The sequence below is a fragment of the Ursus maritimus genome, unplaced genomic scaffold (assembly GCF_017311325.1).
Source record: "Ursus maritimus isolate PB19 unplaced genomic scaffold, ASM1731132v1 scaffold_11, whole genome shotgun sequence".
Taxonomy (NCBI): Eukaryota; Metazoa; Chordata; class Mammalia; order Carnivora; family Ursidae; genus Ursus; species Ursus maritimus.
The window spans coordinates 55,627,398-55,652,118 of record NW_024423453.1 but is presented as its reverse complement, the minus strand read 5'-3'; the positions used below and the strand labels follow the sequence as shown (position 1 = coordinate 55,652,118).

Sequence of the window (24,721 nt, the reverse complement as noted above, 5' to 3'; positions counted from 1 at the left end):
TTGGATGGAAGTGGTTGGGGCATTGAGTCAGCTTCAGTTGTTCCATTTAGGGAAACAGTTCTGTAACCAGCCTGATACTGACATGTTTCATCTTTTAGGCAGGATCCATCAGCAAAACAAATTAATTCAGTATTTTCAAGAGGGGTTTCCTGTAAATCAATTCAAGGAGTCAGCAGCTGGTCTGTCAATGTCAGTCATGAGGAAGTTCATTTGTAGGCAAAGGAAGAAGAATAGCAGTGTTTCACGTATTGTAGCGAGCAATAGTAACATTCGAGGGGATAGTAAAAGAATTTCATAGGAGGTTAGTCGGCTTGTGGATAGATGTTGAGTGTGATGGGATTTAAGCAGGGCTTCCACCCAGTGAGGTGTACATCGTCAGTGGTGAAATAGTTTCTTCTACATGGGGTGAAAGGTTAGTGGTGGCAGCAATTGCCTGTATGCATGGAAGGAAGCCTTTGGCCACTGGGTCTGGTTGTTGACTATATTGCCCAGTGGGTCAGGGTTGGGCTCCATGTCATTGTATTAAAATGCACACCGCATTTTTCTTTTATGAACAGAAAGGAAGAAGAGTAATCAATAGTTAGGATGCCCCAGGGCTGGAAGGTTGTGTAGGCTGCTCTTTATCTTACTAAAGGCTTTCTGTGATCCTGCTGCCCATGTAAAGGTCTTTGCTTTGTCAGCTTATGAAGGAAATATAAAGGCTGAGCCATAGCAGAGAAATTTAGTATACAATTTCTGCAATATCCTGCCAACCCTAAAAATCCTCTGAGTTGTCTTTGGGTTTTAGGGGCAGGAAAGGTCAAGATAGCTTGAATTCTGTTGGGATCCAGAGAAGGCTGTGGTTAGTGATCAAACGTTCCAGATACTTCGAGATTTACAGAATTGAAGTTTTTCTTTAGATACGTGGTGTCCCCTTTTTGCTAGTTCTTGAAGGAGGTGGAGACTGTTCTTGAGAGATGCCTCTCCAGAAGTTGAACACAGGAGGAGTCATGTACATAATGTAGAAGGGAGGACTGATATGAAAATCCTTGTTGGTGATATCTGCCTTTAAGATTTGAGAAAAGTAGGTTAGACTCTCAGTGGAACCCTGAGACATTACTGTGCAAGTGTACTGTTGTCCTCCCAAATGAAAGCAAATAGCAACTGGCTTCTGGAATTGATAGGGATACTGAAAAGGGCAGTACAGAAATATATAACTGTAAAGAATTTACTTTCTGGCGGTATGGCTTAGAGCAAGATGGGAGGATTAGACACACGGTGCGGAGATATAACTGTTGCTTATTGCTCTCAGATTTTGGACAAACCTCCATCCCCTTGCATGAGGTTTTTAGACAGGATAGGAGTGTTTCAAGGACTTGTATGACAAACAGTGAGACTTTGCTTAATATATTCCTCAATAATGGGCTTAATTCCTTGAGTAGCCTCTGCATTTAATTAGTGAATATTAGGCAGGGGCTTATTTTCATCAATTTGTAATTTTATTGTTAGTACACAATGAATGCAGCCAATATCAGTTGCATTTTTAGACCATAATTCAGGTAGAATAGAATCTAAGAAGGGATTTGGTTCAGTTACAATGACTGAGAAGACTGGGATAGCTATGGACAAGTCCGCTTGAGGATTGTCAATTGGGGGTTGAAGAAGTTCAAAACCCTCTTTTGAGAAAAAGAAATGTGAGCTTTTTACTCCTCAAGGAAATCTTATCCTAGTAGGTGAATAGGGGCAAAGGGAACCAAGAGAAATTGATGAGTTCCTTGAATGGACCCATGCTGAAAGGGAATAGGAAGGAATTTGGAAAGAGTCATGGATTGACTAGAAACACCAAGCATTTGTATAGTTTCAGTACTCCAAGAAAGGGGACAGATGAGGCTGGTGGGGTTGAGGACTGAGTGTAGCTCCAGTGTTTATTAGAGCCTTAGTTACCTCATTCCCAATAGGTAAGTTTATTTTCCCCAGTCAGTTAGTCAAAAGCATGGGAAAAATCCCCTTTTGATACTTGGAGCATCCCTGTTGGTGGTGGTATTTAGGTTGGAATCCCTGGGAGGGATTAGGGTTTCAGAGGCTATTAGTATTCTAGGAGCCTCTTAGTGGTAAACAAAATTTTTCCCAGTGTCTGGGCTTTTTACAGTAGTGGCAGACCCCTTTAAGGGATGGCTTGCCTGGTAGATTTTGGAAGGCAAGTTTGGTTGTTAAGTGTTGTGTTTGTAAGCTCATTATTGGGTGGCTTGAATTTGGGTACTTAAAACTTGGGTGGCTTTTTTATTTTTTCTTGGGATCATTCGGCTAACTGTTTAGGCAGGTTGACTGGCCTGTGAGGATCCATACTGGCTTAGTTAAGCTGCTTAGGTTAAACAAGTGTGCTTAGTTCTTCATTGAACCTGTTCAGAAAGGTTGAGTTAAAAAGGGTGGACATTTCATAATTAATTGAATCTAGACAAGGATATTCTTTTTAGATTCTTTCAGGGAGATTAATCATAAACATCTTCATCAGGTTTTGAGTACATTGTTGGATCTTTTTCCAATCAATAGTTTTAGGAAAAGTTTAGGAATCTCATTATAAAGGTTTTTTTTTTTTTTTTTTTTTTTTTTTTTTTTTTTTTTTTTTTTTGCTAGTTTGAGAACAGTCGATTGGTCAGTTGCTCTCCACTTACTGAAATTCTCAAAAGGATATTTCTAATTTACTATGTCCATCCATTCTTTAGCTCTTCCTTCACCGATGAGCATATGGTATCAGTTGGTAAAGATTGGAGTAACCTAGTTGGTAAATTTGGATCACTAGGTTAAATTCCTTTGCAAAGCTTACAGGATTATATTTGGGATCTGGGAACTCTTTAGTAATAGCCCAGAGTTCTGTTTTTCCAAAGAGTAGAGGTCACAGAGGGGGCTCCTTGAACCACTTTATTAGGTTTAACCTTAAAGGGAGTGGCAAAGGCTGGTGGCTCTGGATCTGAGTCATTATTGCAAGAAAGTCCAGCTAGTGAAGGATAGAGAGGTGGTGGGCAAGCAGGATGAGGAACAGAGGGAATATAAGCAGAGACAACAGAGGAGCCTTTGGAAGACTCCTTCAGTTTAGTAAGTCTCTGAGACAGCTCAGAATTAGCCTTGGTTAATTTCAAGTTAGCGTTCTGCAGGGAAGCAATTTTGGAAGTACTTATGCATTTAGAGGCCTTGAAATGTCAATGAAAATAAGCTTCCCACTTAGGCTGTTTTGTCTTACAACCTCTTTCAACTGGCTGCACAGACAAACCAATTTAGGAATTTCAAAAGAGCCCCAGGGGGCCAGTTCAATTATAAGTTATCCTGAGTAATAACTGGTCAGCATGACAAACATTTGCAGGACAAAGGTCCATAGTTTTTACACACAAAGCCAGCAAGAGTTCCAGAAAGAGACTGATGAGTAGCCTTCTCTTTAGAGAATGAACTACCCATTTTAACAAAGAGTATGTACTCACCAGAGACAAAACAGGAAATTTTACAACGGGTGGCAACCCAGGACACCCAAATAGAGTCTGAACCTCAACTGAGTTTGGGAGATCCTGGACCAAAAGGACTACTACTGCAACCTGAAAACGCTGAGGAAGTGACAGAGCACAGTGAACTCTTGTAGGCACCTTACTTGAATCCAGAGCTCCACAGTAGCAGCAGGCACTTTGGATCCCACTTCTGACACCATGTCGTGTCAAATGGGAAATGCAGCAAGACTGAAGGGCAAACCAAAGGCTTTTATTTGGTGTTTGAGAATTGCAATTTGAGAGAGACAGATTTGAGCAGGAACTGAAAATGTATTTTGAAGTGGGGAGAAAAGAGGAGAGCTTTTAAAGGCAAAATGAGGATTTCCAGTAGAGCCACCAAAATTGTCAAGAATTATGATTGATGCCGAAAAGCTGAAGCTGTTCTTATCTCTACATGATTAGTTGCTAAAGGCTATCACTAAGCAAAAAGTCCAATTGTAAGTAAAAAAAAAAAGTTTATTTCTCTTGAAATGGAAGAGTTGCAGCTGATGCCCCAGGATGCTTGTGGTTTGGCAGTGACCTATATTTTAAAGTTCATCTTTTCTTTCAGGTGGGGACATGCATAAGCCTTGCTTCCTTAATGGCCTCCTGGCTCCATTTTAAATAGCTCTCCTAGAATATCCACTTTGTTTTGATGTTTCTTTCACACTTCAATTTTTAATTCTGATAAAGGAACACATTGGAGTAGTTTGTTTTTCGCACTGTGGGCTCTGTCTCATAGTGCATGTTTTCTTATTTTCTGAATGTTATCAATTTGATACAAATAATTGTTGCCTAGGGAAAAAAAACAATTGTTGTCGTTCTGCCACAATAATAGAGGGGAAAATGAGCATGGGTTTCTGAATTTCTAAGGGCAAAAGAGGGTCTCCTCTGGACTCCAGCAAGACCTGCTTAATATAGATAGCTAGAGGCAACTTGACTAGACTCAGTCTGACAAGGAGACCGTTAAATTAGGTAAGGAACTTTATTTAAGATGGTTTATGCTCCATCTATTATTCAGTAGCCTCTTTCTAATTTAAGAGTTTCCTTTTTGTTTTCTATCAGGAAAACACTCAGGGAGCTGAGATTCTAAAGATCAGTTAATGTTTATTGAATTCTCACTGCATAAATGCATGGTTTCCAGTACTCTGAGTAGCTTTAAAGAACAGAAAAACACAGGTCTCCTATAGTGCCTTCATCAGAGGCTGAGGCTAATGACCAACTGGTGTCTCACATCCACAGTGCTTTCCCGTGGAACCCTCAGATTACTTAGTGTAGCCATATCCCCCTAGACATAGCCAGGGCCCTCGCTAAGTTGATCTACTGATTGTTCCTGGAAAACATACCTTGAATTGCTGCCTTTACAGCTCATCTGGGATATTTCTTTGTCAAGCTATCTGTAGAAAGTTCACTTTTTTCAAGGTCCAGATGAATACTGTCGTTTCTCTTGAAGTCCTCCTTTTCTAATTCTCCTATGCAGAAATAAAACAGAACAAAACAGCCTCCTCCTTGTTTCGAACTTCTGTGATACTCAGTTTGTACCATTATAGATCTGGCACATGCCAAGAGTATAATTATGTGTGTAGATGATTTAATGTTTTCCTGTGTTCTTTGGGAGACACATCTTACATAATGTTTTTAATGATTTTATTTCAGTAATATAATCACATTGTGGAAAAGTTGGAAACAAATAACGCTTAGTCCCATCACATGTAATTTTGATAAATATCTTTCCATTCTTTCCCCTTGTGCTTTAATGATACTACACACATGATTTTGTCATTCTCTACATTATTATAGTACTACTAATCATCAGGTTTTTTGACTACATAATAAACATTCTGGCAGCTAAAATCATAATTTAGTTAATTTTTTCCCCCTCTTTTAAACAAGTGTCTTGTTTAGGGACATACCCAACCAGTAATTGAGAAGTGAATTGTAGTCTTTATTCTGCTGTCCATTGCTGCCCCACACTTCTGCCCTGCATTAGCCTTACAACACCTGTAATACTAGTGCTCCTAATACTGGTACAGAATCACTGTTATTAGCCAGTTTTGCTTAAAAAGTATTTAGGACATTTTGATTTTTCATCAAGAATAATGACAGCTTTTCAAATTCTGACACCTAAAAGGTTAATTTTCAGAAATGACTCATTATTCAACAATTTCAAATATGTGAGGTTGCTTTTTTTAAAAGAGAAACCACAAGTTAATTAAAACCATAGTTTGTTAAGGCCTTTAAATTTTTATTATTATTTATTAAAGTGTTATTGTATTACTTATACATCCTAAATTTGGTAGTAACTAAGGTGTTAAGAAGGAAAAGAGATTAATTTTCATTAACCAAGAGTTAGGTCCTTTCTTCTATCCTGAAGATTGAATGAATCTTCTATATTATTTTGCACATTTGTGCATGTATGGAGTATAAGGGACATGAACAGAAGCATCCTGATTATTAAACCACTGGGGAACAAGCTTCTCTTAAATGAAATCAAATGTATTTCTGGAAAAATTTTTAAGTCTTGTAAAACAGTATTTCTTTTAAAATAGTGTTTAGTGGCAGTGTACCTATTAGGCTTCACACGCGTGTGGAGCAAAAATTTCTCTATATGCTGAGGAGAAGGAAGATCTTAAACAAAAGTGCAAAGTCAGGATGGTCGGTATTCTCAGTATTTGTGTAAGATTCCTTTTTGGTGATTAGCCTTCCTCCCTACCCCTTATAACCTCTCACTGCTTCACATGTTCATACACACACACACACACACACGCACACACACACACACACCTTCAGGTACCACGGCAGGAGAAATATTTGTTCACTGTTCATTAACTGATTACGTGTCACTGTGGAATTTCTGTCAGTGTGTAGTTTCACACTGACAAATTTTTACTTAGAATTTAATGACAATTGCATATTCTTAACCTCCTGATACATATTCCAGATGTGGTATTACTGCATCTGGTAATGAGGTCCTTGATAATGAAATGTGTCATTGGAATGTATCCTTTGGGTTTATAGACATTTTTTTTTTTTTAAGATTTTATTTACTTATTCGACAGAGATAGAGACAGCCAGCGAGAGAGGGAACACAAGCAGGGGGAGTGGGAGAGGAAGAAGCAGGCAGGCTCCTAGCAGAGGGGGCTCGATCCCATAACGCCGGGATCACGCCCTGAGCCGAAGGCAGACGCTTAACCACTTTGCCACCCAGGTGCCCCTATAGACATTTCTTATTTGTGGTGTGCTTTTGGTGAACAAATACCAAATAGAGACGCACACAAACCTAGTGTATTGTTAGAGTCATAAGCACAGAAAACTGAACTGAGCCTGCTTTTAAATTATCCGTTGGTCTGTCTCTCTCCTCAGCATCATGATAAGATTATAGATCTGTTGCTTCAGAAATAACAGGTATGACTCCCTCTTTAGCGTTAACCTTCAGGGTAGAGTTTTCCTCTTTCTCTAAATCCTTCTGCATGTGTGCTGCTCACAGTCTCCCCCTCATCTTGGTGGATGAAGTGTTTCTCTTCCTTTGAAGTTTCTGTCTCCTCCCAGGCCTTTCATTCTCTAGGAACTTGGTCACATCATGTGTATTTTTTCTGTTCTGCATTTTAGTTATTTGTTTCTGCCCCGCCCCCGTCTCCTCCTTAATGTAGCAAAATGAGCAGCTTTTTGCTCACCTCACAATTATTTTGCTTGACTGCACTCCCTTTAAGTTATGGTTCTCCCTTGTTTCTTCCTTTCCTCACCAAAATTCTCACAGGAATCACTTAGACCTGCTCAGTACCTCTCTTTTCCGATTACCTTCGGTTAGCCTTTGGCTACTTCAGTCCCTGACACTGCCCTCCTGCCTGCTGATTAACTGCCTTTTCTTAGCTCTGATTTTGTTGTTTCATCCTTCCAGTGACATCTACCACTATTTTTTCTCCCCCCCCCCATGGTATTAACCATCACAACCACCATTTTTAATCTTTCTGAAACTACTTGCCTTTTTCATTTCTGGGATATTGGTTGGTTGGTCTGGGAAACTTTGCAAGGTCCTTCTATAGCCTGAAATGCTGAGTGCCTTTTGCTTTTCCTCCAACCTCTGCTATCTTCCATACTTTTTCTTCCGTAGGTCAGAGAACGCCAACTAGTGTGACCGCCCCCTGCCCCATCACGACTTTCGTGCTTGGCTTGCAGAGTGGGTTTGTTTTAATTCACTCTTAAGATAGAAAAATCAGGAGATTTTACATAGGCCTAAATTTCTACTTTCCTAAAAAAAAAAAAAAAAAAAAATTCCAGCTGACACCAGCAAGTGGCTGCCACTTGAGAGAGGACCCACACTCCCCAGTGCACTGTAGAGTTCACTGTTCCGTGTTGGTCTCTGTCTGGCCTTCACTCATTGACCTTACCTGCCCGAGGTCCACTGCCATGTGAATTTTGCACCTCCTACCCTTAATGTTAGAAATCTATCTGCTATTTCTGAGGTCTCTTTTCTAACAAGTCAGAGGGGATGTGTCTTTGTGTCCCCCTTTCCCCTAAACAGTCTGTGCTGGGCTTATAAAAAAAAAAAAAAAAAGAATGAGTGAAAGGCTCCATTAGGTTTGATTGTGGTCACCATGGATCTGAGGGCTCTAGCTTGACAAAGAGGTGTCTGCCTCTGAGTATTTTGAATGAGATATTTTTGTTCAGGTTGAGAAAAGATATCAGTACTTTATATAAATAAAGTAAAATAAAAAGTTTCAGGAATAAAACTTTACAGATCATTAAGTCCAACTTCCTGTTACCTATGGCACATAGGAGACACACCTAAGATAAAGTGACTTGCCCAGAGCAACAGAGAGAGAGAAGGATCAGCTGGGATCCCTCTGTGAATTGTGAGAGTAACTCAACATTCCTATAGAGCTTTAAAGGTTACAGAGCACTTTAACCTGTATTCATTTTTACCTGGGGTATGCAGAGTGATATTACCTTCCCCATTTTATACAGCTAAGGAAACTGAAGTCATGGGGGAATTTAAATGGTCTACCCAAGATTACTCGGCCAGTGAGGAGAGACCTGACTCCAACCCGGAGCTTGCAACTTTACATTCCCAGCTTTTCCTATGGTTTTCTTGAATGATCCTTTATTTAGCTCACTAAGCTAAAATTCATTTTAGGCTTTCAGTGAAGTGAACACTCCCTTTGTCCTTTATATTTCAGAATCAGAAACCTGAAAAAGAAAATTCAAGTTTATTTATTATTTAACGGTTCAGGCCAGCAGAGGTGAAGATAATGAAAACAAGCAAGGAGCTAAGGAGCTGATGTCTCACCTTCCTAACCTAGTGCAGTGGGGCAGTTACTATGAAAATCCTTTTCCCTTGGTAGGACATCATGAAGGTTGTATCAAGTCTGTGTTCCTCACTGCCCTGCTGCATAAAGGAGTAATGCGTGTTACTAGCGAACTGCTTCAGGGCTCAGGAGGCTTCAGGACTGTGGGCCAAGGGAGGTCAGGCGAGAAGTTTCAGTCATCCTTTCTCAGTTCGGCAAATTTGTTATGCTTAAGGAGCCTCCAGAGACAGCCACCTTGGGTGCAGTTCCTCTCCCCTCAGAAACCCCTGAGAGTCTACAGCTGTGCTATGTATGTGTAACTACTGAGCACTTGAGATGTGCCCATCCAGATTGGGATAAGTCTACAATACACACTGGATTTCAAAAAAAAAAAAAAAAAAAGAATGTAACTATTTCAATAATTTTTTATTTTTTTAATTTTTTAAAATTTATTTTCTAAAGATTTTATATATTTTAGAGAGCATGCTCATGCAAGAGAGCAAGGAGGAGCAGGGGGAAAGGAACAAGCAGACTCCATGCTAAGTGCAGAGCCGGGCATGGCGCTCTATCCCATGACCGAGATCGCAACCTGAGCCGAAATCAAGAGTCGGAGGCTCAACTGACTGAGCCCCACAAGCGTCCCTATTTCAGTAGTTTTTTTATGTTGATTACATGTTGAGTGATAATATCTTGGATAAATTGGATTAAGTAAGATATATTATTAAAATTAATTTTACCTGTTTCTTTTTAAATGTGGCTATTAAACTTTTAAAATTACACGTGTGGCTCATATTATACTTCAGTTGGACAGTGCTGGTTTAGAGAGAGCCCCTTCTTCCCTTGATAGTTGTAACAGACTGACATTTTTATTCTTTCAACAAGTATTTACAGAGCCCTAAAAGGAGCTGTTGGCTGAGGGAGGCTTTCAGATCAATTTTAAAAGACTCCTGAATAATCCCTTCAGTCTTTCTAATTATTCCTTTTCTGTGGGGGAGTCTTCTATTATAAATGAAGACTGAGCTTGCTTTTGTATTTGGATCATCCAAAAACAAAAATCTTGTTACCTAAATGGCAGGGAAGAATAGAAGACTAATGGCAATACAAATTCCTCATTGCCGTTACATAAAAACATTTTGCCAAAGAGTATGATGTGAGGCAAAATATTTTTGTTTCTGCTAAGAGGAGGTAAATGGCTTGAATTTAGATCCTATAGCATTCGTTCACTGGTATTATTTAAAGTGTCTAACTCTCTGGGGAAGGAACACTGGACTGAACAATGCAGCAGAACACCAAAGCATCTTTTTAAAACATGGCTTTATGAAGGTGCATTTCAAAGCAGTGAGGAAAAGGTGGACTGTTAGATAAACAGTGATGGGCCAGCTCCTGAACCAAGTGGTTAAAACTCGTGCTATCCTCACCTTATTCTTTACACAAATGTGCACATGGTTTGAAGATAGAGATGTAAAAAGAAAGAAAGAAAGAAAAAAAGGAAGGAAGGAAGGAAAGAAGGAGCCATAAAAATACTAGGAAAAAAGTGATTTTCTTTTTATAAATAATGGAATACAATTTTTAAAGCATAGTAAATTGAGAGACACCTGGCTGGCTCAGGCAGTGGAACATCCGACTCAATCTCAGGGTTGTGAGTCTGAGCGCCGTATTGGGTGCAGAGATTACTTAAAAATAAAATCTTCAGGGGCACCTGGGTGGCTCATTTGGTTAAGCATCTTACTCTTGATTTCGACTCAAGTCATGATCTTGGGGTTATAAGATCAAAACCTACATTGGGCTCCATGCTGGTTGTGGAGCCTGCTTGGGATTCTCTTTCTCCCTCTGCCCCTCAACCCCCCACTCACATGTGTGCCCACAGTCTCTCTTTCTCAAAAAAATATATAAATAAAATGTTTTTAAAAAAATCTTTTAAAAATTAAATAAAGCATGGTAAATTGAGATGACATAATGGAAAAGATTGATAAATCTGGCACATAAAATAAAAAGGTATGTATAACAAACATATCAAGTTAACAAATTGGAACAATATTTCTAATTTGATGGAGATATATATATAATATATATATATACACACACACATATTAAAGAATGGTTTATATAATATATGAAGAACAGTTATAGATCTATAAGAAAAATACTAACAACCCAATAGAAAAGTGGCTAAAGTGTGGTAATAAGCAAGTCCTAGGAAAAAAATAGATGTTTAATCTCATTGACAAATAGAGAAATACAAATTAAAACAGTATAATATAGTTCGTTACCTCTCCAACTAACATTTTTTAAATGATTGATAATACGTAATACTGTTAACAATGTAGGGAAACAGAGACTGTTAACTATTGGAGGTACACCTTCAGTTTACACAATGTTATATGTCAAATATGTTATAATAAAAAGTACACCATTGGAGGTGAGGAAGATTGACACCTTTTTGGAGCACAATTTGGCAATATCCTTCAAAAGTGTTTTAAGCCTATACTTTGATCTAATAAGTTCACTTTTAGGAGTTCACCCTGCGGATATGTCTGCACAAGCATGCCGAGATATATTAAATGAAGACATCTCTATATAGTGAAATACCATGCTATCAGCCTGTCTCTGTTGATACAGAAAGATGTTCATGAGATATTGTTAGAGAGTAGCATATACTGCTTGGTTTCATTTGTGTTAGCAATTAATAAAATAGATGCACATTTAACGATGTCTACATAGAAAATATATGGAAGGATATGTTCTAAACTGTGAAGCTTAGATATATCTGGGAAATGAGGGGAGAGGGATGGGGGAAACTGGCTGAGGCTTTTCACTTTTTTACTTCATATTATTCTGTACTATTTCCTTTGTAAAAATAACGAACATACATTACTTTTATATGTTTTTAAAAGTTTATTTGCCTTTCTTAAAAAACGTGTTATGCTCAAGGGACACCTTAGTGGGTTGTGAATTAGAATAGGCTCCTTCCTCAGACCTACTGTTTATAATTCTCTGGTGCTCAAAAACTAGACTGATTCATCTGTAAAGCTTCATATCAAATAGTGACTATTCAACTTAGTTTTCACTAAAACTTTTTTTCTCTTCTTAAAAAATGTAAGTTCCTTCTTTTAAAAAGGTCATATTCTCTTTATCAAAGAACACAGCTATGCGCGTACACAGATTATTTTGATATTTCTTCAGCTGCCTTGTTATCATTTTTATTATCAATATTTTGTCAGTATTTCCTTTCTCATACTTATTTACACTTCTGATAATACTCCATCTAAATTTTAGAGTTTCCTAAAAGCAGACATTATGGTTTTTAAGAGATTAACAAATCCCATTTGTCCCTGCTTTAGCTCCAGTATACTGAATTTTACCTTATAGGCAACATAGGCCTCATCAGATATTCCTTACCGGGTGCTTGGAAGAAGGTCTATTAGGATACAAATTTATTTTGCAGGTGATGAGTACACTCCTAAACTTAAAGGTCATGGTTAGATAAATGTCACAGAAAGCCTAGACTAGTGAGCTCAAACAAACATTCATAAATGAATGTTATCAAAATTCCATTAAAAGCCATCAGATCCTTGCTTTCCTGTTGATACTGAGGGTTAAGTTACACTTGCAATAAAAGTCTCTTTAAGTTTCTGCCCAATTTACTTAATGCCTCTACCAAATAGTCTTGACTTTGTGATTTTCTCCGGGACTTATAAAGGCAGCAGATAGCATTTTTTTTTTTTAAGATTTTATTTATTTATTTGACAGAGACAGCCAGCGAGAGAGGGAACACAGGCAGGAGGAGTGGGAGAGGAAGAAGCAGGCTCCCAGAGGAAGAGCCGATGTGGGACTCGATCCCGGAATGCCGGGATCACGCCCTGAGCCGAAGGCAGACGCTTAACGACTGCGCTACCCAGGCGCCCCGAGCAGATAGCATTTTTTAGTACTAACCTCTGCTGCTTCAGAAGTCCAAAGTAATTTTATTTTATTTTTTTTTTAAAGATTTTATTTTATTTTATTCGACAGAGATAGAGACAGCCAGTGAGAGAGGGAACACAAGCAGGGGGAGTGGGAGAGGAAGAAGCAGGCTCTTAGTGAAGGAGCCTGATGTGGGGCTTGATCCCATAACGCCGGGATCACGCCCTGAGCCGAAGGCAGACGCTTAACCGCTGTGCCACCCAGGCGCCCCCCAAAGTAATTTTAAATCATGGCAGCATTCTGCTAACAAATATGACTGCCCATGTGTAAAAATGAAATGCGGGGAAAATATAGTAGGTGATTTAGAGGAATAGAAATGAAAGATGTGAAATAGAAAAGTGAATTATATCTGTTTAAAGTGAGATAATGCATTATACATGTGGAGAGCTAAAAGAGACAAAAAGATCACTGGCTCCAGCTTCCTCATTTTATGGATGAGGACCAGAACTGTGGTCTTTGGTCTGCAGTTCACTGGTTCCCACCATACCACGATGTGTCTACCTACATGCACATACTTTTATTTTTCTGAACATGCCAACTGTGTTGCCCAGCAGTTCACTCCTAGGCATATATCCAGTATCCAGATGAGTGTTTATGTCCACCAAAACATACACACAAGATTATTCATGGCAGCATTGTTCTTTTTTTTTTTTTTTTAAGATTTTATTTATTTTTTGAGAGAGAGTGAGAGGGATCACAGAAGGAGAGGGACAGCCAGACTCGCTGCTGAGTGGAGAGCCCGACCTGGGGCTCGATCCCAGGACCACAAGATCATGACCTGAAGTGAAGGCAGACACTTAACTGACTGAGCCACTCAAGCGCCCCGACAGCATTGCTCTTAATAGCCAAAATCTATAGGAAGAAAGGAAGGAGAAAGGGAAGGAGAGGAGAGAGAAAAAGAAGGGGACCCCAAATATAAATCAACAATAGAATGCATGAATAAATTGTATTCGCACAATGGAATATTACATAGCACTTAAAAAAAAAAGATGAATCATAGAGCCATATGGGTAAATCTCAAAAAGTATATTGTTGAATGAAAGAAGCAAGACATAGGAAAATCCAGAGTGCATGTTATTTATATGTCTGTTTTTAAGCTCCTTGAGGACTGGGACCATTTCTCTGCATGTGTAGATCTCTAGACCCTGGCACATTATCCAGCACATAATATATGATACAGAAAAAGATGCAGGGGAAGCACCCAGTATTTTTATAATGAAAAAAAACAGCAGGAAATATAGGGAACAATACTTTATTTCTTATGTTTATTTCAGGGCACAGAAACCTAAAATTTTAATACAATATTAACTATAACTGACACTTGGCTACATATGAACAGGACTAGACTACAGTAATATTTCAGGCTATTTCAAAGCAGACATTACTAATGGAACCTATGATTTGATACCAGGATTAATTTAACTAAGATATCAAGTAGATGTGATAGTTTTTTTTCAATTCCTATTTTTGGCCTTAATGAGAAGGAAGCCTTCTCAGCTCCTTCCCTTATTTCTTCCTCAGTGCAACATGGATTGAGTTAATTGGTCAGATTCTTGCATATAGATTAAGTCATGCTTTGAGGATTTGTGACTTGGGATCTAAATGAGCTTATATTAGAAGGCATTTTCTGAGTCCTTTTCTTCTGGCATTTCTGAGGTTTGGGCCACTCTCATAATAAAACAACATTACATTTCTTCCTTTGCGCATCTGGATTTTCTTAGGGACCACCAGAAGGTGAGATGGTTAGACCAAGGTAGGATTTGTAAATTCTGGATCTCTTGGTTAAAGGCCATTATAATGTTATAATAAGGCCACCCTTTAACAGTACCTCATTTCTTCATTCCTCAACGTATAACACAGAGTCCCTACGATCCTCTTTCTCCTGCCGTTGGTACTCCAGGCATTGATAGGTGTTAATGGTGGCATTACTGCCTATTATCCTTGAAAGTTTATCATGTGGAAAAAATCCTTGAAGTCTGAAGGAGATGCATGCTCATGTTTGAAAAAGATGTACCCTACTAATTGTAGATCAGACAGGCCAGATGAATTCAAGTCCCTGGGGAGCCACAGGAACAAATTGTTAATCCATTTGCAATCATCTATAGAAGCCCTGGCTACTGAGCTGCAATTAGTACAGCTTTGTGAGCGGCTGGTTGTGCTGGAGCAAGTTCACTTTGTTAAATATTGACTGACAGGATTTCCGTTCTTCCAGTAGGACATTCTCATCAACAGGGTAAGGAGACATGGTCCTAACCATTTAGGTGGGTGGAAAATAGCGTTTGATGATGGTATTTTATCTAAAGGCATTTGTGAAATGCTGACCATGCAAAGCTGAGATGAGAAAATCCCTATTATCCTTAATATTTACCTAAATTACCTTTTTAAGAAGTCTGTTATTTTTTATCTTAATTTTTTTTTATGAGAGGTTAAACTAAGTGCGTAATGATTTCCTATTTTACTGTAATATCTAAGTAAGTTCTGTACAGCTTGTCATTATTGCACTTTCTGGAAACATTTTATTACACTCAGGGAAAACAAATTTTGTATTCCTTCCTTTCTTGCTGGTGTTACCAGCCTGGTGTGCAGCTTTTGACACCTTGGACCCTTTATAGTCAGAAAACTTTTCAAATAGACAAGTTAGCTTGCCAATAGGACTTGGATTTCATGTTTTACCCCCTTGTGATTTTAAACTGTATGCATGTATGAAAAGAACTGATGCAATGACATGACAAACAGTTATCAAGAATGTCTACCAACTTTTTTGTGAACGCCTCCCAAAATTCATAGAAGCAGGAGGTTAATTTATGTGGCAGTGCATGAGTTAACATGTAATGGTTTTATTCTTTGTCATCTTGCCATTTTTACCAAACCCAAAAGTTGCCCCTTCGATGTTCACTTGTGCTCTGCGCGAATATCCGGCCATTATCGCGCAACAGAGTATTCAGTCAGACAAATGTACCCTTTTAATTGCTCCTCTTTAGATTTCATCAGTGAGCTGAAATGAATCTTCATTTGTTAATGGCAAATTTTAAAATTAGATATTCTGCAAATTCTCGGGGAAATTTTTTTACCTTGTTGGTCTCTAATTAGAATGGTTTGTTCTTGATTTAACATCTATTGGTGACAAATGTAATGAAATCCCAGTATTGAGAGAAAAGACACCTCACGTGGGGAAAAAAGGTATACTTGCGTGTGCAAACTGTAAAGTGGTGATGTTCAATTCTAGATAAAAGCTGGTTGAAAATAAATCTCAGTGAGTCCTTGAGAATTGTGTAACTGTCTTGTGTCGATTCCTTGGTTTGCAGTTTAACTCGGCTGCAAAGCAGCTGATAGAATGGGATAAGCCTTCTGTGCCAGGAGTTGATGCTGGAGAATGTACTTCGGCAGCAGCCCAGAACAGCAATGCCCCAAAGCACTCTGACACCAAGAAGAACACCAAAAAGCGACACTCCTTTACGTCTCTCACCATGGCCAGCAAATCCTCCCAGGCATCCCAGAATCGCCACTCCATGGAGATCAGCCCTCCTGTCCTCATCAGCTCCAGTAACCCCACAGCTGCTGCGCGCATCAGCGAGCTGTCTGGCCTTTCCTGCAGTGCCCCTTCTCAGGTAAATCATATAAAGGTGTGAAAGGAGCTCAGGCACAAAGTGATCTACCCACAAATGTGTGTTTTCACTAGCTGAAAAATACGGTTTATTTTTGCATTCAGGAGAGAATAGCTTTCCTAAAAAAAAAAAAAGAAAGAAAGAAAATAGTAGCTTTCCTGGGAAGTAAAGCCTTTCTTCATTCTGTAGGTAGAAAAATAGAGACGAGAAAACTAACCTGAAACTACCCAGTCATTTTCAAAGGAAGGGTTGGAAATGACAAAATGGTTTAAATAATGCTTAGTTTCAAGCAACTGCTCAGTGTTACAGAACCTTGTCACAAGGCTGCTTTGGGAGATCTTGCCAACGAAAATTTTATCTTCATCCCAACTGAAGATGCTACAGTTGAAACTCATAGTTGATAGTTGCCTGCATCTGTGTGACTTACCCTGCTATTTAAGCTTCCCAGTAAGCGTTATAGAGAGGGGAAAAAAAAAAAAAGAGGACGTGAAGAAACATTTAATTTAAAATAGAAATTAGCCTGGCTTTTTAAAAAATCTCATTAGTTCATCAAGGCTTTGGACTATCTTAAGAAATAGCTGCACATTATTCTTGTGTTAATGAGAATACACAAGATGATTGGAAACATGCATTCAGTCAGCAGGCATTTCTTGGGTGCCTTATTATTAGACCCTTCTAGGCACCACGTATACTGTGATAATGAGCTATAGGACTTCCCTGTGTTAGGCCTTAATTCTGGACTGCAAAATGAGCCCACTAAAGTGGCTCTGCCTAAGTCACAGGGCTGCTGTAATTATCCAATTAGATGATGGCTGTATTTTTCCTCAACCCAAAGGTCAGAGAGCCGGTCCCAAAGCAGCCTGTCGCAGTGGGAGAAATTTCTTTCAAGTCTCATATTTACTTTTTAAAATTCATGCAGATTTTACCTTCTACTTTATAATATAGCTGTAGTTAAAAAACACACACACACACATACAAAAATCAGTTATTTTCCTTTAAAGAAACAAACACACAGCCCTGGTCCTCAGAAAGTTTACAGTTAATTAAAGTGCCTGTTTTGGACCACAAAATAAAAATTTACAACACGGTTTTTGGTATTCCCTTGCCAATTTTACTAAAAATTGTTTTCTCTCAGCCTCATTTATTTGACCCCGCTCCCTTAGATTCATCCAGCATGTTGTGAGGTAAATGCATTCATTTTCTGAATGGGATTGTGGTTTGTTGGTGTTTTTTAGGTGGTGGGGAAATGATGCTTTTGATCTTATGAGGAAACTAGGGAACACAGACATACCCCACTAGAACATAAGTAAGTGTGATGAGGGGAGAGGTTTTTGTTTTGTTCACCAATATATCCCAAATGTCAGATATACAATAAGTATTTATTGAATGAATGAGTCTCTTGAAAAATGGGTAGAGAGGAGAACTGTGTTACTGTACATGTAACTAATTATACCTGTGTGAACGGTAGACATGGATTATAGATTGGAGTAAGAAGTACCAAGTGAGTTTACTCTGGAAAGGTTCAAAAGGTTTTTTTGAATAAGGTTTTGACGGAGGTGGTTAGTAATGATGGCCATTTACTACAAGAAAATTGAATATTTGAGTTTTTATTTTGCCACCTAGCAACATTTGCACAATGATGTTTTGTTAAAATAAAAGGTAAGTTTCTGGTAAGAACAGTGTGGCAACTCAGAATAGGAGTAGCTTTAAAAGAATAGACGGTAATCTTTTGGCATTAGAGAAAATTAAAAGAGAAAGGAGGATAAACCTAGCATTTATATCTTTTGTAGAGAACTCAGCCGTCAGGTGTGAGCATGTCTGACGCTGCCACACCAGAGCTGGGAATGAAGACTATAAAAGTGGAGCTATTTTTGTTTTGGTTGAAGTAGCTTAGGAAACAAGGCTCTTTCTGTGTTCCTTTAAAACAGTTTCCCCTTCAACCATTCCACCCCTCCTCCCATATTCTAATTCATTCTGTTTTAGGTGGTAATGTGTTGCCTCAGGGAGAAGTTATTTCAAGAAGCCGATGGGAGATGTTTCAAGTGCTGCCTGGCTTCTTCAGCCCAGGTTTACAGAAGACACTACTTGTCTAGTGTACTGGGTACATTGGAGGGAAGCACAGTTCATAATAAAGCAGTGAGTGTGTGTAACATAGGTGACAAGGCAAACATTCTCTCAACCATGGAGATCAGTGTATATGGAAAGATGGCTCATGTGAGACTGTTTAAAGTAGGGCTGCCCTTTCCTTTGCCCCGAAAAGGACCAAGCAGAAGATTTGATTCCTCCTCCTCTGGCCCATTTTCTCTTTTCTTTTTTCTTTTCTTTTTTTTTTTTTTTTTTCTCTTTTTTCTCAGTGCTGAGAAAAAGGATGTTTTATTATCTTGACTTGGCCCGTTTTCTCTCTTGCTTTTCCTTAATTAGGTTTGGTTGCACTTAGAAAATCTGCAGTAAGGAGCCCAGAGAATTGAGTGTTCATTTCTCTCACCTGACTGGAATCCACATATAGGCAGCCAGTGCTGGTGTGATGGCGCTTTTTAGCTCACCTTTCCATCATATGGGTAGAACCTTACCTTATGTTTCTATTATGGAATTTAGAGATCTCGCCATGACATCCAAATTCTAGGCAACAGGATGGGGAAATGGACAGAAGAAAGGAGCAAAGGGCTAGCTTGCTATTATATTTGGTGACTATTGAGTAAAGGCTGAACTTTCAAATACATAAATCGGAAGATTATTTATAGACTGTGCTGTCCAGGTGGGTCGCCAAAACAAATATGCACAGATGTCTGTGACTGACATCTATAAAAGCATATGATGCTGTAGGTGATGAAGACATTTTGTTTCCTCCTCTGGCCACACTCAGATTTTTTGGCCTCTGCCAGCTGGAGGAATGCTTCATAATATTAAGAGTTTTTGTGGCATTTTCTATTGCCAGTGGCTTCAGGGGAGCCAAAGGTGCACCCACTCATTTCCATTTGCTTTCCCCACCTCTTTCCCTCTCCACAGAGCTCTTTCTTGTGGGGGAGCCCAAGCTAATTTGCCATTCTAGAAAGAAAAGAACAGTAAAAAGTCGATTTTTCCCAGTTCAAGGCATTTATTCGGGACATGCTGACCCTCAGCTGGTTTGCGTCTGCTGCTGCTTCTGCTTTAGTCATTCTTTGGTGACTTTTATCTCTTCCTTGACTGCAGGGTTAGGAGTGGCCCTGTGTTGGCTGGTGCCTGCAGGAGTCTCTGTTCACTGCTTCACTCCCGTGTCTATGATGGCAAACACCTTAGAGGGCCTCTGCTCCAGCTCCTCACAGGGTATTGAGGGGTTTTGTCCAAAACCATGAGTTCATTAGCATTTAACTATCTTGATTCCCACCTTGTGGCTTCTAGAGAAGCATCAGTCAATCACGAGATCTTTCTTAGACATTTGTAGGGTCAGGCCCAGGAAGCAGTATTTTGGTGTTTTTTCTACCCCAGAGGTTCCATGATAATGGCGTGCACTTTGAAGTGAGCTTCATTGTATGTTCTCAGAAAGACTCCATCTTTTATGTGGTACCAACTTACAAATGTCTTTGGGGTATGTATATAAACAGATTTATTGGTTAAAACAGCTATAGGCCATTGGATTTTATCCTAGGATGAAAAATTAGCGTGCTTCCCATTAGAAATTGATTGGAAATAGACTTTGGTTCACAGGAGAGACAAAAAATGAGGGTTTGGGGAGAAACTCTTGTTAGGGCATCCCTTAGATCTGCGTAGTTTAAGCCTTTGGTTCAGTCATTGTATGAGCTAACAGATGTGGACTCCGGGGCGCCTGGGTGGCACAGCGGTTAAGCGTCTGCCTTCGGCTCAGGGCGTGATCCCGGCGTTATGGGATCAAGCCCCACATCAGGTTCCTCTGCTATGGGCCTGCTTCTTCCTCTCCCACTCCCCCTGCTTGTGTTCCCTCTCTCGCTGGCTGTCTCTATCTCTGTTGAATAAATAAATAAAATCTTTAAAAAAAAAAAAAAAGATGTGGATTCCATGTTAACAAAGATTTATCTGTGGAAATAACTTGTATGCTGTGATGCTGATTATTCCTGGCCTTGGTAAGACCTAACCCAGCTGCGAAACTCAGTTTCCTTCAGGCTTCTGGGAACTAATCTCTGGGAGCTTTTCTTTGTCCTGATAATCTTTTTCTTAACATACGGGAATTGAGGGAGCTATGTTTGGGATTAAGTTTTATTACCAAAGGCCTGGCGTTGTTGGTGCATCATTGTTTCCTTGGGGAGACAAGGTACCAGACAACCATATTCCTTTAATAGTAGAGGAAAAGCATCCCATTTGTGCAGGAACCCACACACCTACTTCTGCAGCATCAAGTAACGACGGACTTCTGCAATTGGACCTGATATGCAATGTGAGTGAAACTGATCGAGTAACTGAACACAGGCAATAAAATGACCTGAATAACTCAATTTCTTTCTAGTAAATTAATCTTGGATAGTATCAAGGATAAGACACCTTTGAAAACAGCTAATTTGGCTTGACATTGTTCCTTTAAAGGTTTTATAAATAATTACCTGCTCTAGGCATGTCTAGGCAGCTGCATTTTAATTATGCATCCCAACTGAAAAGTAGAAGTCATGAAAAATGATCCTGAGAATAACAAAATACCTTAAGCACTTCACATAGATTTACATATTGATAGACAGGTGAGTATTCAGCTACGACCTACCTTAACAGGATCTTCAGGGAAATTGCTAGTGGGCCAGTCAAGCACCAGACTAACCATCTGAAAGGTCAGTTTGGTTCACAGTGGCTTCCCAAGTGAGGCAGTGTGTTATTGAGAAAGCCAACAGCAGTTGAATTCTGTATGTAAAACGTCACAGGAGCCAGCATTTATCACGCGACCGCCCAGTGTCGAATACAGATTAGGTAATCAGTAAATGTGGATTGAAGCGACTGAAAGAGCTTCTGCCTTCCCCAAATAATAGAAACTACAGATATATTTTTAAAGTGTGACTTTTCTCCCCAAGGTTTAGCCAGTACAGTTTGTTGTATTAAATGTAGTTGTCTTTTAATTAACTTTGTTTTTCTCTTGGCAGGTTCATATCAGTACCACCGGGTTAATTGTGACCCCACCCCCCAGCAGCCCAGTGACAACTGGCCCCTCGTTCACTTTCCCATCGGATGTTCCCTACCCAGCTGCCCTTGGAGTGAGTACAGCTTCTCCATCTCTGTTTCTCTCTTAGGTATTTAGTCCCATGAATCTGGCACACCCCACCTCCTAACACCTGCAGTTCACGTTGACACTTGCTAGGTGGGGGCAGATCTCTTTCATCTGTTATCTCTGTTCATCTCACAGAAAAAATGAGAAAGTCTCTTGCTTGCAGCCTGCATAATTTTTAACGGTGAGGATCAGTGGCCTGAAGCCATTAGAAGACTTCTTTAAAATACTTTTAATTTTCATTAACGTTTAGCCTGATTTCCCGAAGGCTTAACCAAAAATTTCTTTTTCATTTCTTTTGAGTTTCTAGACTTCACTTATTTCTTTTCTTTTTTTTTTTTTATGTTCCGTTATCCACTGTAAACTTCACTTATTTCTTACAAAGACACCTTTATAGAAATACTGAGGAAACCGGGATCCCAAAAGCTAAACTGTTTTGAGTCACATGATGAGCCGATTGCAAATCTCTCCATTTATGATTCACCTTTGGTTTCTCGTCTTCCACTACGGTAGCTGTAGCTATGCTGCCTTGGAAGCCTCCCTCAGATTGTGTTGATTTTCCTTCTGAAGACATAGCATCCTACAGAGTCTAAACACCACTTGCTTTACAACATCCTCACGGGAGAAATTAATAAGAGAAGTGAGGGCAGCCAAGGGAGATACAGAGAAGAACACTATGGAGAGCAAATTAAAAGGGAAGAAGAAACAAGCAAATTCAACCTTACATAGCAGAAACACAATAGTTTAAATCCCCGTTTCCTGAAATTGCACATGAACTACAAGGAACCAGCAATTGTGAGACATTTCTCATCCAGGCCAGTGCTTTCAGACTGTTTCTTTCAGTGCTAAGTCACATGAGAATAGAAAAGATAGATGCCTGCATCAGATCTCCCCAGCGGGCCCCAATCCTGTAAATTGCTTTACAGAGTCTCACCTGGCTGTGATGCTCTCAGAGAAACAGCGTGGCCCAGTGATGGGGACACAGACCTGGGCTGAAAGCCCAGCTCAGCCACTTATTTGTTTACATGACCATGAAAAGTTACTCAGCCTCTTTAAGCTTCAGTGTCCCTACCTATAAAATGAAACTAACACTATCTACTTTGGAGAGTTCACACCATGCCTAGAATGTAGTGGGGATGACTATTCCGGATCTCATTATTGGTCTCGATTGAGGACTGTTGCAAGGTGGGCCTGTGACACGTGCCACTAGTTGGCTCTCAGAATGCCTCAGAGGGCCTGGGTCATTGTGTTATGGTTTCTCTGCTCTCTGTACCAGAAATAGTGAGTCTTCTAGGCAGCTGGTTTGTTTTTAGGTTGTGGATTTTATATATGTTGTAAAGATTATGTTTCCTTCTGCTAGAATGCTTAGAGCCAAATCTGTACCCCCTTCCAGCTAGGACCTCATGACATATTAGCACATTAGTCAAGATGTTGGCTCCATCTAGTTTTATTGTCATTTTCCTTTTGCCTTATTTTACTTTGAAACAAGGTGGGATATAAATAAATGTGGAGTTATTACCTAGCTTGACTTAGACTTTGAAAACTTTATAGAGTTAAGCATGTTCTTGTATTTAAATGGAAGTTAATAATGTTCTGGTTAGAGGTTAAAGTTGTATTTTTTTTTTTTAATGTTCCCAGAACGATTACAGCTTCCTTGATAGTACCACTATTTGGTGCAGGAAAATTGTGTTGATTCTTCTGGGGAGAAGATGAAATTCAGTTAACTTATTGAAATGTGGTTTCCATGAGATTCTGTTAGCCCCAGGTGTTTTGACCAGAGCCAAATTCCATAATCATCCTGCCCTCTCATCTCCAGAGAAGACTCTCTCCTTTCCTTCCTTCCCTTCCCACCCCAATACATACACAACCAGTTGATATTTCCATTTCCAGGTGATTACTTCTCGTGGAAAAATTCTAGCATAATTTCTTAAGGGAAAAAGGCTGCTTTTTCTGATCTTAGAAAAATTAATTAGTGGAAAAGACAGGGCTGGCTGAATTTCAGCCCTTGTGGGCTGAAAATTTTACAGTGTAGTAAATGGCCAGTTGCTCTTAGCTGGAGGCACACTCTAGGGCAAATCAATGAGACAGGTCACAAGAGAGCATGAATATATAAAAATTAATTTACATTCAACCATTTCATCCTAGGATTATATAAGAAAGCCTGCATGTTAAGCAAGAGGAAGGTTTATTAAACAGTATGTCTACTGTGCCAATTCCATTTAATGAAAAACTAATTACAAACAGACCTGTCTGTCATCCCAGGAGATGTCTAGATCTCAAAGTCCCTGGTAGGTTGGCAGCAATGTTTTGGATTTAATATGTTAAGTTGAAGTGGGGGAAAAATCTCAGTAGCATGTCCCCTCTGTATCTTACATTAATCATGACAAGTATCCTATTTAAAATTTGAAATATTTTCAAAGAATTTGAGCACTATCACAGCAATAGTATGCAGCTTGGTAGAGAGGAAACCATGCTTTTCATGGTGTGGATTTATTAGATAATAAATGCCAACAGTAGAATAGGAAAAAATTATTTCTAGTATTTTTATCATGAATTGAGACTTTCTAATCTTTTATGCAGAATGAAGTTAGGAGCATGTTGTCCTATACATTTCACATGTAACAGTTAAAATGTTAGATACCTAATATTAGGAGCAAAACTGACATTATATCTATCTAATTCAGACATAAGGCTATTAATAGTAGTGAGGGGTTTTTTTCCCAACTAATTTTGTGAAGGGAGGAGGGTGAGGATCTATATTAGTCTTGTATTTTCTGCACAGGGGCAGAGCTCTTAAGTAAGTGATTCATAATCCCCAATCCCCTGTACCAGCTGAGAGGTATTTAGCTGTAAGATGTCACGAGTTAGGCAGGTCAGTAAAGGCCAAATACAGCCCGTGGCTAACTTACAGACAGATTGCATTCCAAAAATGTGTAACCCTAACTAAAAAATTTTACACATACACACATAGTGTATGTGCGTGTATTTAGAGAAGCAAATTAAATGATGTCGGGTTCTCAGAATAGCCAATATGTAATTAGTCCATTGAAGCCCCATGGTGGAAGGCTCAGCAGGACTTTCTGCAATCGACAGGATCAGGGAAGGGCTCTGGAAGTGGAGTGCAACTGCCAACATTGATAGTTCGAGAGGTACAAGTTGAGCCTTTGGAATTGGTGGGAGTTC

The 24,721-nt window shown here is 39.3% G+C and overlaps 1 protein-coding gene across 1 annotated transcript in view; it reads left to right on the top strand.

Moving 5' to 3' along the window:
- The window catches only part of SH3RF1 (SH3 domain containing ring finger 1), a 76,004-nt gene that overhangs the window by 21,286 nt on the left and 29,997 nt on the right, over positions 1-24,721 (top strand). The window contains exons 4-5 of the mRNA XM_040625590.1: positions 16,042-16,344; positions 21,417-21,527. Of these exons, the coding sequence (XP_040481524.1) occupies positions 16,042-16,344; positions 21,417-21,527 (414 nt within the window). The remainder of the gene's footprint in view (positions 1-16,041; positions 16,345-21,416; positions 21,528-24,721) is intronic.